Source organism: Panthera leo, chromosome B4 (assembly GCF_018350215.1).
Source record: "Panthera leo isolate Ple1 chromosome B4, P.leo_Ple1_pat1.1, whole genome shotgun sequence".
Taxonomy (NCBI): domain Eukaryota; kingdom Metazoa; phylum Chordata; class Mammalia; order Carnivora; family Felidae; genus Panthera; species Panthera leo.
In genome coordinates this window covers 80,186,529-80,199,432 of record NC_056685.1, presented here as the reverse complement: position 1 = coordinate 80,199,432, position 12,904 = coordinate 80,186,529, and the positions used below count along the sequence as shown (strand labels likewise).

At 52.7% G+C, this 12,904-nt stretch overlaps 1 protein-coding gene across 1 annotated transcript; it reads left to right on the top strand.

Annotated features, from left to right (window-relative positions):
- The first annotated feature begins 4,432 nt into the window (after nucleotides 1-4,432).
- Nucleotides 4,433-6,598, top strand: GPR84 (G protein-coupled receptor 84). Its single transcript, XM_042944579.1, has 3 exons — nucleotides 4,433-4,473; nucleotides 4,615-4,719; nucleotides 5,230-6,598. The coding sequence occupies exon 3, from the start codon at nucleotides 5,238-5,240 to the stop codon at nucleotides 6,420-6,422; it is 1,185 nt and encodes a 394-aa protein (XP_042800513.1). The 5' UTR covers nucleotides 4,433-4,473; nucleotides 4,615-4,719; nucleotides 5,230-5,237; the 3' UTR covers nucleotides 6,423-6,598.
- Nucleotides 6,599-12,904: the final 6,306 nt, after the last annotated feature.

The window sequence follows — 12,904 nt, the reverse complement described above, 5'->3', positions numbered from 1 at the left end:
CGGAAAGACGGGGGTGGGAGAAGGCAAGATCCAAAGCCTGTGCAAGGCGAGCAGAGGCTCCCAATATCACTCATCCCCACTCCCGCCCAGATCTAATGTAAACTTGGGCCCTGGGGAATCATTTCCAGTCCAGGTCTCAAGACTGTAGCCGGACTGTAGCCGCGGCAGTTGAGAATTCTCCACGACTCCACCACCAGGCGGCGCCAACGACATGGAAACGGAGTCTCCCCTAGGCTAAGACGCTCCAGTGGCACATGTGTCTCGAGATTCTGGAAAACAAGTCTAGATCCAGCCTCAGACAAAGGAAAGAATCCGGGCTTTTGTGCCTCTGATGGGAAACCCACGCCAGGAACACGCAAGGCATGGGAAGACGCTGGGACAGGGACTAGGCATCTGAGCTCTAGGCACTGCTGGGCCCCATATAGTGACCTTGAGTTAGTCCTTCCCCTCTCTGGACCTCAGTTTCCCCATATGCAAAATGAACAGCTTTGGGTCTCTTAAAAGTTCATTGAGACTTCATGTTCCAAGACTAAAGAACTGAGGCTATGCCATTTACAGATATGCAGGTATGCTAGAACACCTTCTCCTCTGGGTCCCCTACAGGTCTGTGGGACAGAGACGTACACTCTGTTCAGCAGCCTGGCACATGATGTGGGGGAAGATGTTCTTTATTATCTCCAGAATTCAGCTCAGTCACACTTCCAAGAACAGTACTGACTCTGGGACCCCTTCCCTCTAGCCCTGCTGGGTGGCAAGAAAGAAAGAAAGGCCAGACCAGAGCCCAGCATCTTCCCAAGGGTCCCCCTGAATTGCATCTCCTTTGCTCACTTCCCCCCTCCGCCCACTTCCAGTTTTTCGGAGGGAAGGTGAAATAAAGATTGTTAAAGAGGAAGGAAAGGGAGGGGCTCCGTCAGTTAAGTGTCCCGCTTGTAGCTCAGGTCTCGATTTCTCCTTTCCTTGGAGCTGGCTTGGGATACTCTCTCTCTCTCTCTCTCTCTGCCCTTCCCCCACACTCTCTTTCTTTCTCTAAATAAATAAATAAATAAATAGGGGCACCTGGGTGGCTCAGTCAGTTCAGCATCCAACTCTTTTAAAAAAATTTTTAAAGTTTATTTATTTAGAGAACCAGCAGGGATAGGGTGGGGGGCAGTGGGTGCACAGGAGCCATAGCAGGCTCTGTGCTGACAGCAGAGAGCCGGATGTGGGGCTCCAACTCACAAACTGTGAGATCATGACCTGAGCCTAAGTCGACCTGAGTCGAAGTCAGATGCTTAACCTGTTGAGCCACCCAGGCACCCCAAGCACACATCTGACTCTTGATTTCGGCTTAGGTCATGATCTCAGGGTCTGTGAGATAGAGCCCTGCATTGGGCACTAGGGATCCTGCTAGGGAGTCTCTCTCTCCCTCTGCCTCTCCCCTGCTCATTCACTCTCTCTCTCAAAATAAATGGACATTTTTAAAAAATAAATAAGTATGGGGCGCCTGGGTGGCTCAGTCGGTTGGGCGTCCGACTTCGGCTCAGGTCATGATCTCGCGGTCCGTGAGTTCGAGCCCCGCATCGGGCTCTGGGCTGACAGCTCAGAGCCTGGAGCCTGTTTCGGATTCTGTGTCTCCCTCTCTCTCTGACCATCCCCTGCTCATGCTCTGTCTCTCTCTGTCTCAAAAATAAATAAATGTTAAAAAAAAATTAAAAAATAAATAAAAAATAAATAAGTAAACAAACTTAAAAATATTAAAAAAAGAGAGAGAGAAGGAAAGGGAAATAGGGGCCTCCTGGGTTTGTCAGCTATGAAGTTGGGGGTGGGAGTTCACTGTGGGTTTAGAAATGGAATCCAACAAGTTTAGGATGGTTAGGTGTTTGTGTTTTGTTTTTTCAGGCCATCTAGCTTAAAAAAAAAAAAAAAAGCAGAGACTGGAGATCCAGAAGTCCAAGTCCAAGAGGCAAGAGTGGTCCTATAAGAAAGAGGGTGGAGAAAAGCAGGGGCTGGATCACACGTGGGGATAGAGATGGAGGCTAGAAGAGACTAGAGTGAGGAGGGCTGAGATACATACCTCTAGCCTGGTTTAAAACTGAATTCATGATTCACCCCGTTCCCTAAGCCTGCTGCTATGCCTATTTATTCCCTATCTTCCTGATGCAAAGCACCACCAGCCACTGGGAAAACTGGGAATCAGCCTAGTCTTCCCTCTTCCTAACCCTTCATCCACTAAAGCACTAAATAAATCCTCTTACCGGGTTAATTTGACTTCTTACTGACCCATGGATCCTGATCATTGTTCTGTATACCCACAGCCACTGCCCTAACCAGGACTGGCTGCAGAGCTCGTGGTCCCAGTGCAAGAGGAAAAAGCAGGACTTCTTGTTCAAAATGGATCTTAAGACAGTGTGGAGTGTTAAGCCAACCCCAGCCCCTTGTAAGTGCAGGGCCCCGTGTGATCACACATGTGGCATGTCTTTGAAGCTAGCCCTGGCCCCAGCTCAGGCTCTGCCTCTCTCCTGTCTGAACTGGTGCCTCTTTACTGGTCTCTCTCACTGCTGGCCTGCACGCTTTCACTCCTTACTCACAGCTTCGTGAGTGCAAACCTCCCTATGGCCTCCAGGATACAACCCCAGCTCCTCACATGATGCACAAGGACTTCCTCCACCCCCGTCCTGTTCACTTGTCCAGGATCTTCTCTGTTGCTCCCTACCTCCCAGTATTTGTTCACCTCTACCTAAACCTCTGCGACTCTATGCATCCTGTTCCCTTTGCCCCGAATGTCCTTCTACTTACCTCCCTCCAAAAAAACTGTTCATTATTCAAAACCCAGGCCAGCTATCTCTCTGTGAACCCTTTCCTGACCTTCTCCTTGGCGATTTCGCTCCTTTAAGTCGCTGCTACCCTTTAGAGTAAGGGTTGGTAAACTTTTTCTTAAGTGGCTAGACAGTAAATATTATAGGTTGTGCAGGCCAAGAGGCAAAACTGAGGGAGGGTATTATGTAGGTACTTATACAACCATTTACAATGAAACCATTTGAAAGTGGGGGAAAAAAACATTCTTGGCTCATGGCCCCTACAAAAACAGATGGTGGTGGGGCGGGCAGCGTGCCTGGGTAGCTCAAGTCAGTCTTGATTTCGGTTCAGGTCATGATCTCACAGTCCATGGGATTGAGCCCTGTCTGCACTGACAGCAGGGAGCCTGCTTGGGATTCTCTCTCTCTCCCTCTTTTTCTGCCTCTCCCCATGCTGGCGCTCTCTCTCTCTCTTTCTCTCTCTCTCTCTCTCTCAAAAATAAGTAAATAAACTGGGGAACCTGGGTGGCCCAGTCAGTTAAGCGTCCGGCTTCGGCTCAGGTCATGATCTCATGGCTTGTGAGTTTGAGTCCCGCGTCTGGCTCTGTGCTGACAGCTCAGAGCCTGGAGCCTGCTTCAGATTCTGTGTCTCCTTCTCTCCCTTCCCCTCCCCCACTTGTTCTCTGTCTCTCAAAGATAAATAAATATAAGAAAAATTTTTTAATAAAATAAAAAAATAAGTAAATAAACAAACATTAAAAAAAAACAGATGTGGGGGCGCCAGGCTGGCTTAGTCAGAACATGCCACTCTTGCTCTCAGGGGTCATGAATTCAAGCCCCACACTGGGCATAGAGCTTACTTAAAAAAACAAAAACAGGGGCGCCCAGGTGGCTCAGTCGGTTAAACGTCTGACTTCGGCTCAGGTCATAATCTCGCGGTCTGTGAGTCCGAGCCCCGCGTTGGGCTCTGTGCTGACAGTTCAGAGCCTGAGCCTGTTTCAGATTCTGTGTCTCCCTCTCTCTCTGACCCTCCCCTGTTCATGCTCTGTCTCTCTCTGTCTCAAAAATAAATAAATGTTTAAAACAAAAAAACAAAAAAAACAAAAACAAAAACAAAACCGATGGCAGCCCAGATTTGGTCCATAAGCCAAAGTTTGCTGACCCCTTAGAGAATCAATTAAGCATTTATATATCTATATATCTGTGTCCCTTGCTAGACTATGTGCAAGCCCATGTGTCACAACTTCTTGTATCCCTAGAGTCTATCTCAGAGTCTTGTGCATAGTAGGCCCTCAGCACGTGTTTGTTGCGTGAACAGATGAATGAATGAACGATTGAACGGCGGCCTGTGCTCCTGTAGGGAATGAAGCCAGAATACTTCTTTTCTCACCTTTTTTCACCTGGCTCCTTTTATCAGATGTGTTAGGGTATCACATGGGACCCCCCTGATTTGAACCGTCTCTGAGTCCTGGAGAGAAGAAAGGCAATGCTCCTTCCTGACAAACGCAAGGCTTCCGGGGCGTCCAGAATTGCTCCTGGAACTTGGTCTTCTCTTTGGCCCCTAGAGAAGTGGCCCAGGCCTTCTGATGGCCTGTCTCCCTGTCCAGACAATTCTTGGCCATGAACTTGTAGGTGTCCTGCTATGCAAAGAGGGGAGAGAAACACCTTCGTCTTTAGCAAGGAGCGAAACAGCTTTGATGTAAGTAGCAGGGGATTTTCACCAGAGAAGCCCAGATTGCACTAGCCAAAACAAAATGAGTAGGACTGAAGAGAAGGGAGGAAGTGGCTGAGGTTGAGAAACTGGGGAGTTTCTTATCCGTTCAGTCTCGTTTATTAATAGGAGACACACGACCATGTCCTGGAGCCTGACCGCCCACCAGAAAAGACTACTCAAGTGAGTTGGACTTCTTCCACTGGAGTGAGAATTGAAGGCTGGGAGACTCAGGTGAGTACTTTTGTGGTGGGTGTACTTTTACTCTCTCTGTCTCCTCATCTCCCGGATGATGAAAAAAACAAAACGAAACAACAAGACCTGAGACCTGCGTGTGTGTAGCAGACAAGGGCAGAGGGGACCAGTAGCATCCTGAATAGAGGTAGGGAATTCCTGGGTGGTCTTAGGGGAAAGAGAAAAGATTAAAAAGTCAGAGGGCACTGAGGTTACTGAGAACATCTGGATGGATATTGAAGAGGCCTGGAGTTTGGAGCGGGCGGACACCGAAAGATATTTAGAGAAGAATTTGGGGGAAATCTTTGAGAATGGGAGAGGACTGAGAGAGCCGAAGGAGGGGGGGTTGGGGATCTCAGGAAAGGTTGGGGATGAAGAGGACTGGGAATGGATCAGGAGGCTGGCAAGCTTGTGAAAAAGCTCAGGTGTCCAGGGCCCCAGAGCCGTCCAAGAGACCTAAGTTCAAGGCGAGGTTCTGACTCCTTCTTTCCCTCGCACTCTCCTCTTCAGCCTCCATCATGTGGAACACTTCCGAAGCCAACTTCTCCTGCTACCATGAGTCCGTACTGGGCTATCGTTATGTTGCAGTTAGCTGGGGGGTGGTGGTAGCTGTCACAGGCACCGTGGGCAACGTCCTCACCCTGCTGGCCTTGGCCATCCAGCCCAAGCTCCGCACCCGCTTCAACCTGCTCATCGCCAACCTCACAGTGGCCGATCTGTTGTACTGCACCCTTCTCCAGCCCTTCTCTGTGGACACCTACCTCCACCTGCACTGGCGCACCGGCGCCACCTTCTGCAGGGTCTTTGGACTCCTCCTCTTTGCATCCAACTCCGTCTCCATCCTGACCCTCTGCCTTATTGCCCTGGCACGCTACCTCCTCATTGCCCACCCTAAGCTCTTTCCCCGAGTTTTCAGTGCCAAGGGGATGGTGCTGGCACTGGTGAGTACCTGGGTGGTAGGCGTGGCCAGCTTCGCCCCTCTCTGGCGTATCTATATCCTGGTGCCTGTAGTCTGCACCTGCAGCTTTGACCGCATCCGAGGCCGGCCCTACACCACCATCCTCATGGGCATCTACTTTGTGCTGGGGCTCAGCAGCGTGGGCATCTTCTACTGGCTCATCCACCGGCAAGTGAAGCGAGCAGCACAGGCGCTGGATCAGTATAAGCAGTCAAGTATCCACTCCAACCATGTGGCTGGGACAGATGAGGCCACACCTGGTCGTTTCCAGGAGCTGGACAGCGGGCGGGCGTCAGGAAGGCCCAGCGAGGGGATTTCGTCTGAGCCGGTCAGTGCTGCCACCACCCAGACCCTGGAAGGGGACTCATCAGAGGTGGAGGACCATCCCAGCAGGGAGGTAGGTCAGCAGGCGGCAGAGAAAAGCCATCCAGAAGCACCTGCCAAGAGCAGGCCGACCAAAAGAACCCAAAGAACTCAGGACTCTCCGTCAGAGTTTGGGAAGGTGACCCGGATGTGTTTCGCTGTGTTCCTCTGCTTCGCTCTGAGCTACATCCCCTTCTTGCTGCTCAACATCCTGGATGCCAGGGTCCGCGCTCCTCGGGTTGTCCACATGCTCGCTGCCAACCTCACCTGGCTCAACGGTTGCATCAACCCTGTGCTCTATGCAGCCATGAACCGTCAGTTCCGCCAAGCCTACGGCTCCATCCTAAGACGAGGGCCCCAGAGTTTCCGTAGGCTCCGTTAGAACTGTGTTCCCCAGTCACCAGGATCCAGCACTGTCTCCTCCAGAACAGAGCTAAAGTGGCCAGCTGGTAGGGGAGCAGACGAAAGGAAAGCCTGTGGGCATTTTCACAGACAACTTCCCCCATCCCCAAACCAGGCTTCTCCATCCCTTGATCGATGCTTCAGCTCGAGGCTGCCCAAGATGCATTATTAATTATTAATAAATGAATTCTATCCTTCTAGGGCTCAGGTGTGGTCTTTGGGGAATAATAGGCCAGGACCGGTGTGCAGCTGGAAACTAACAGTTGAGGGTTTGGGTAACCTAGGTCACGGCAAGGTTGGGAAGCAGAGGACCTAGGACACAGCCTTCAGCTGAGGGGTTTACGGGCATAAAACATGTGAGTTGGTTTAAGAGGATCCACCTGTCTTTTCATTTAACTTCCCAGAAATGGCTCCTGTCCCTAACTACTACTGCCAGGATTGGCGCCCCCAGTCCCCTAATCCCCACAAACAGGTTTATTTAGCTCAGAAAAGTTTTGTAATCCAGCTTTTTTTTTTTTTAATGTTTATTTTTGAGACAGAGCACGAACGGGGGAGGGTCAGAGAGAGGGAGACACAGAATCCGAAGCAGCCTCCAGGCTCTGAGCTGTCAGCACGGAGCCCGACGTGGGGCTCGAACTCACATTCCGGGAGATCATGACCTGAGCCGAGGTCGGAAGCTCAACCGACTGAGCCACCCAGGCACCCTGTAATCCAGCTTTGATAGCCACACTCCTGTGAGTCCAACGCCCTGGCCCTTGCCCTAGCCGAAGAGAATGGTCATGGGAGAGGATCCCTGCTCCGTGGACATGAACTGAGTTTAGCTGAGGCAATGGCAGAGAGGGGTTCCGGCTGCCCTAGCAGTGACACCAGTCAGACCTAAATCAACTGAAGTCCTGGCCCCTCACTTCCCCCCGACTTGTTCTTGTCATCCTGGGTTATGAGAGCAGAACAGAGACTCTAGTTAACAGGGCTCAGGGGTCCAGCTGAGGGGAAACCATGTTCCCTTCCTCTAGCACGACCAACATCCTGTCACCCTAGTCAGCACCCGTGTGAACTTAAAAGAAAGCACCTGTGGCCACCAGGTGACGCTGGTTCTCTGTGTTTCCTTGTTGAGGACCGAAGGTGTCAGAGGGACCGGGAGGCCACAGACAGCCTCCCACCCAGCCAGCAAGGGCAAAGACCCAGAGATCTGCACCCCTTTCCCCCCTCCCCCCAAAGCTTAGGCGGGAAAGTAAAGAATTAGACATTTATGATTACTCATGAGATATTTCTTGTCTATTTGGTTGGAAATGGGGGGAGCAGGTGGGCACTGGGCAAGCACTGGAATGTAAGAGTCATGTAGACAGTACCGCTGCTCTGGCTACATGCTGTCCCCTCCCTGCTCCCAAGTCCACGGTTTGGAGGGAACAAAGTGAAGTCCAGAGGGATTCAGACAAGCGCAGAAAGAACCATAGGTCAAGGTGGACAGATCAATGTCCTCACATTCAACCCACTTCCAAGTCCCAGGAATCCTGTGTCCTAACGCAGAATACGTGCTTCTGAGAGTTCTTCTTCCAAAGAACAAAGATCACAGCAGCCTCAAAACTGAGTCAAGTTCAGGGTGCTGAGGCAGGGGCCCAGACAGGTGCGGTGAACAGCAGGACCAATAAAGAACATCAGCTTGGGAATGTAGAGACAAGGGTTCTCGCCAAGGCTCTCTGATAATTAGCTCTGTGAAGGTGAGCAGGACCCTGGACCACCGGAACCACAGGCTTTATCGCGGGTGCAAAGTTGGGGGTGGGGCGCAGTCTTACCACGTGCCCCGTGCTGTCCTAAACCCTGTAAATATATTCTTTCATGTAATTCGTACAAATTTTACCATTAAGTATCTATTACAATCTCATTCTCACAAGTGAACAAATCGGAGCACAAATAGTTCAAGCGATTTGTCCAGCTGGGAAGTAGTATGACCATGACTTGAGGGCAGAGAGTCTCGCTTCAGCCCACATGTCTAACCACTACAGGACAGCTGCCTTCCTAAAACTAGAATCAAGTTACCAGATAATTCCTAAAAGTGCTTCCTGCCCCACCCTTCTAAGATTCTGGAAGCTGGCAATTCTCTGAAGGTCTGTAAAAGGGTTCACTTTTCATATTCCTTGAAGGCAGTTCACAAGCGTTGGCAAGTAGAAAGGAGCAGCAACAGAGACTGAAGTTAGACCTAAGGAGGGACTTCCCAATTCTCAGTCGCTGGGAAAAAATGACTCACGGGGCACAGGAGGAAACCCTGGAGTCTGAGACCAGAGAGGCCAGATATTAGCAGGAATACAACCCCCTCCTCTCTCACCCTCGACGCCCTCCCTGCCCCCACCCGCCTCTAGTTTCAACAAACAACTTAGTGAGGAAAAAGAGGCGGAGGAAAAGCAAACAGGTCTCTCAGGCTTTCTCATGCGGGTGTGCGTGGCGCGTCCGTGTCCACGCACGAGGTCCTTCGTGGGGCGGCGCTCACGCGTGTCTCGGGGAAGTGTGTGCACTTGGGGGCCCTCATGAGTGGGAGTCAGTGTCTGTCTCTCTTGGTCTCTTTATCTCTGTCAGTCCCCCGCGCGAGCCGGATCTCTAATCGCTGACTTCCTGACGCTATCTCTCGCGGCTTCTCTTTGTCTCTCTGCATCTGTCCGTCTCTCCTGTAGGCTGTCTTCGTCTCTGGTACCTCCGTTATCGCCTTTTTTCTCCTCAACTCCTCTCTCCCTCCTCGCTCTCTCCCCGTCGCCCCTCCCCGCTCTCCCCGCGCCCCCTCCCCAGTCCCCCGCCCCGACAGCGCTCGCTCGCTCGCACGCTCTCTCTCTTTCGCTGTCTCTCACCGGCAGATTTATGGTCAGCCCAGGGCTTCTCATTGGCCAAGCGCTGACAGGACTTGATTTAACGCCTCCTCTCATTGGCTGAGCTTGACAGGCCGATTTACGAGTCACTCCACCATTGGCCAAACAGCCTTGGCCCTGATTTATGGCTCGGTGGCTTCGGGGAAGAGGGGGGCGCAGCTGGGGAGTCAGGATGCCCCTCCCCTCGCCAAAGCTTTGGTCTCCCTCTCCTCTGCTTGCTCCCCTTGCTCTCCTCCCCTCGAGGAACCGCACTCACTGTACCTGTTCCTCGAGCCCCCCCTCCTCTCTGCTCTTTCATCCCCCGGGGAGGAGAATTGGGGTGTGGTGATGGTGGTGGGGGGGATCCCCAGCAGAGGATGGGGTCTGGAGGAGTAAATATAGGCGGGGGGGGGGGGGTGCGAATCTGAGGGGTAGGGGTGGGGTGAGCGTAGAGTAGGGAGAGAAGATTGAGAAGGGAGAGAGAATGAACTGAAGAGTGAAGCGGGAAACTGAGGGGATGAAAGGGGTGACGGGAATAAAAGGAAGGCTGGGGAGAAAGGGGAGACTGAGGGACAGAAAGAAGGGGCTCTGCGGAGAAAAAAGGAAGGGCTGAAAAGAGGGCGCATTTGAAGGGGCAACGGGGCTGAAGCGGGTGGGGGGGGGCGCGGGGGGCGGCAGAGCGGTGGGAGGGGGGGAGATCCGGGAACTGAGAGACTTATTTTCAAACCTCACTATCCAGACTGCTGCATAAGAGACTGAAATTTCCCTTCAGACAATAGCTCTGAAGAGGCAGAGGCTTAGAGGAGCAAAGGTGCAGTAAGAGAGGGGAGAGAGAGGGGCAGGGAAAGAGAACTGAAAAGTAACGGGGAAGAAACTGGAGAGAAGGATGGAGAACTAATAGAGAAGACAGAGCTAAGGTTGGTTTTTATGGGGTGGGGGGTGGGGTGTAGTGAGAGAAGCCGAATCCCCAGAGGAACGACTGAGAGAAGCCTACTCCTCCTCTCTAGAAAGACCCATAGGCGCCTGCAAGGGGGCGGGGGATGGGGGGGGGGGTGGAGGGCAAGTCCCACGCCTCCCCCAGGAGACGTTCTACCTCAAGGCTGCGGTGGGCTCCCCTTTCCCTACACCTCACTCCTCCCCCTTGCCCACCTCCCCAGTTAAATTTATGAGTTCAGGGCTGGCCTTCAGGAATTAGGAATATTTATGCTTCTTTGAGAGTGAGGTTTGCAAGGTGATAAATAAGGGGCCATGGGGGGGTGCAGCTGGGGGCTCCTATTTTTAGCGTGGCCACTTTCCCAAGGCCCCCACCCACCAATTCCCTCTCATCCTGAGCCAGAGAAGGGAGCGCCGAGGGAGGTGGGGAATGGGTTTCAGATATCAGGAAGGGGGTCTGGACTGCCCTGGAGAGCCCCTCAGAGGACTGCAGATCTTTGCAGCAGAAAGGATTGAAGGCAGATGGGGGAGGAACTTTCCAAGTGTCCTGGCATTCTTATAGCCCCTGGAGTGCAGTTACAGCATTTCTGCAGAAGATGGAGAGAAGTGGGGAGAAGCCAGTTTCCCCTCTGCCCCCCTAAGCTCAGTTGCTGAGAAATGGAGGAGAGGAGCCAGGAAATTCACAGGCAGGTTTCTCTGGCAATTCACGTCCCTCACAGGGAGAGGAAAATTTGAAATCCCCCCTCTCCCCGACCCCAGACCACAGCCTGGGTCCCTGGGAAAGGAGGCTAGGAATGTGGGGCTCAGGGCATCTCCTAGGAGTCTCAGCCCCCAACCTGTCCACCCCCACTGCTGGCTGAGAATTAAAAACAGCCAGTAGTCCTTGATACTCCCTGCCCTGGGCCTCCAGGAAATGAGGGAGGGAGAGGATCTGTCCTGTGATCCACATACCTTCTCCAGCCCCTTAGCTCCAAGGACCATGTGTTTGTGACCCCCAGCCCAGTCAGAAGGGCTCTGACTCTGGGCTTGGATAAGTAGTGAACAAAGATAGAGGTCAGTAATATGGGGGGTGGGGGAGTATCTAAAGAGAACAGAGAGAGCTGGAGAAGAGGTGCCCCCCCCCCCCCCACACACACACACAACACTGTGCCCTCCATCCACTGTGGCTTTAGTAAGGATGGCCACCGTGCGTGCACAAAAGCGCACACACTAGACTCTGCTGCGTGGAGCGGGAAAAGGGAGGGAGAGAAGGGTCTAGACTGGCCCTTTAAGAGCCACTTAGGGTCAGAAAGCCTGGGCTACAGAAAGGGGAAGGAGCTGATGTCAGAAGACGGATGGGCAGCAAGATGGGGATTGATGCTAATGGGGGAGTTAAAGCTAAGTACCCAGACACTCAGAGGGCAGAACTGCAGATCTGTCTTCCTTATGCTCACTACCCCCCCCCCCAAACCAAGGCTGTAAATCTGCCTTCTCAATTGGGGGAAGGGGGAGTGAGGAAAAACGAGATGCTCTCTTTTCCCTTTTCCTGTTTTTTTTTTCCCCTCAACCTGCACCATCCGCCATCCCCCACCCCACTTCTTTTGTCCTCTCCCAATCCATGACCCTTTGCCACTAAAATTTCCAAATGTGTGGCTTTCCACAGGAATTGAGACAGTGATTTCAGCTTGTAGAAGGAAACTGCGAGAAGGTCTCCTTCACCAAATCCCGGGTGGGAATGGGTTGGTGGGATTGTGGTGAGAGGCCAGGAGGCTGGAAACGCCCAGTTGCCTCAGTTTCTCTTCCTCCCAGCCTCTTCTCACTTGGGGATAACTCTGGCGGCCTTCTCCCAGGACAGGAGGGTAAAGAGGCAGGAAGCAGGATATCGGGTGCCAGGAGCTGGAATGGGTGCGAGAGCTTCAGAGTTGGGTTTGTGGAGCCCTCCGACGCACTGAGGTGCTAGACGGTCTCGTGGGCCTCCAAGGGCAGCTAGGGGAGCTGCAGGAGCTGTCCACGGAAAGATACATGGGCTGGTTTCTCGGAAACTCCTGGATCATACCGTTCCCTCTCCTTGCCCACATACCCTGCCTGCTGAGTAGAGACGATTTCTGGCCAATAGTCTCTTTATTGTAAAGGCGGGGTCCAGCTGCTCCTCACGACCTCTCAGGAGGCAGTTGGGGATCTCAGGGAGGAAGGTCTCCTCAGAGGGGTTGGAGCTAATAACCCTCGGGGGGATCCATGTCTTCCCTCGCTTTCAGGTAAGCCTGGATCTCCCATCTTCCAGGACCTGGAAGGACCTTTCTTTCTCTCTACTGGCAATCAGGGCCTGTTCTGGAGAAGTCCTTCTGTATTAGAGGCCTGCATCTCATCGGTTGCAGTTGTACACCTGAACTCCTTTCTAGTCCTGGAACGAACTGCTGCCTGATTGCTTCTGGTTCCCGAATCTTCCTCTGTACACATAAGAGAATGACCCTGAGATGTCAGTCTCCTCCCTTCCCTCTTCCCGGGTTTTCCCTCAGAGGCCTAAAATCACCCCGAGGCCATCCTCTCTCTGTTTCCTAACTCTGCAGGGACAAGGGAGAGAGCAAGGCTGGAGTGAGAAAAGTTGGGGGTTGTGAGCCGAAGCCATCGGAACCCAGGCTTCCAGCCTCCCAGCATCTGGCCAAGCACTCCCTCCCATCCCAGGGAGGTCAGCCACTGCCCTCAGCCCTGTGCTCTG

Excerpts from the sequence above, each read along its gene's own strand:
- GPR84 (XM_042944579.1), top strand. The coding sequence starts at position 5,238 with ATGTGGAACACTTCCGAAGCCAACTTCTCCTGCTACCATGAGTCCGTA.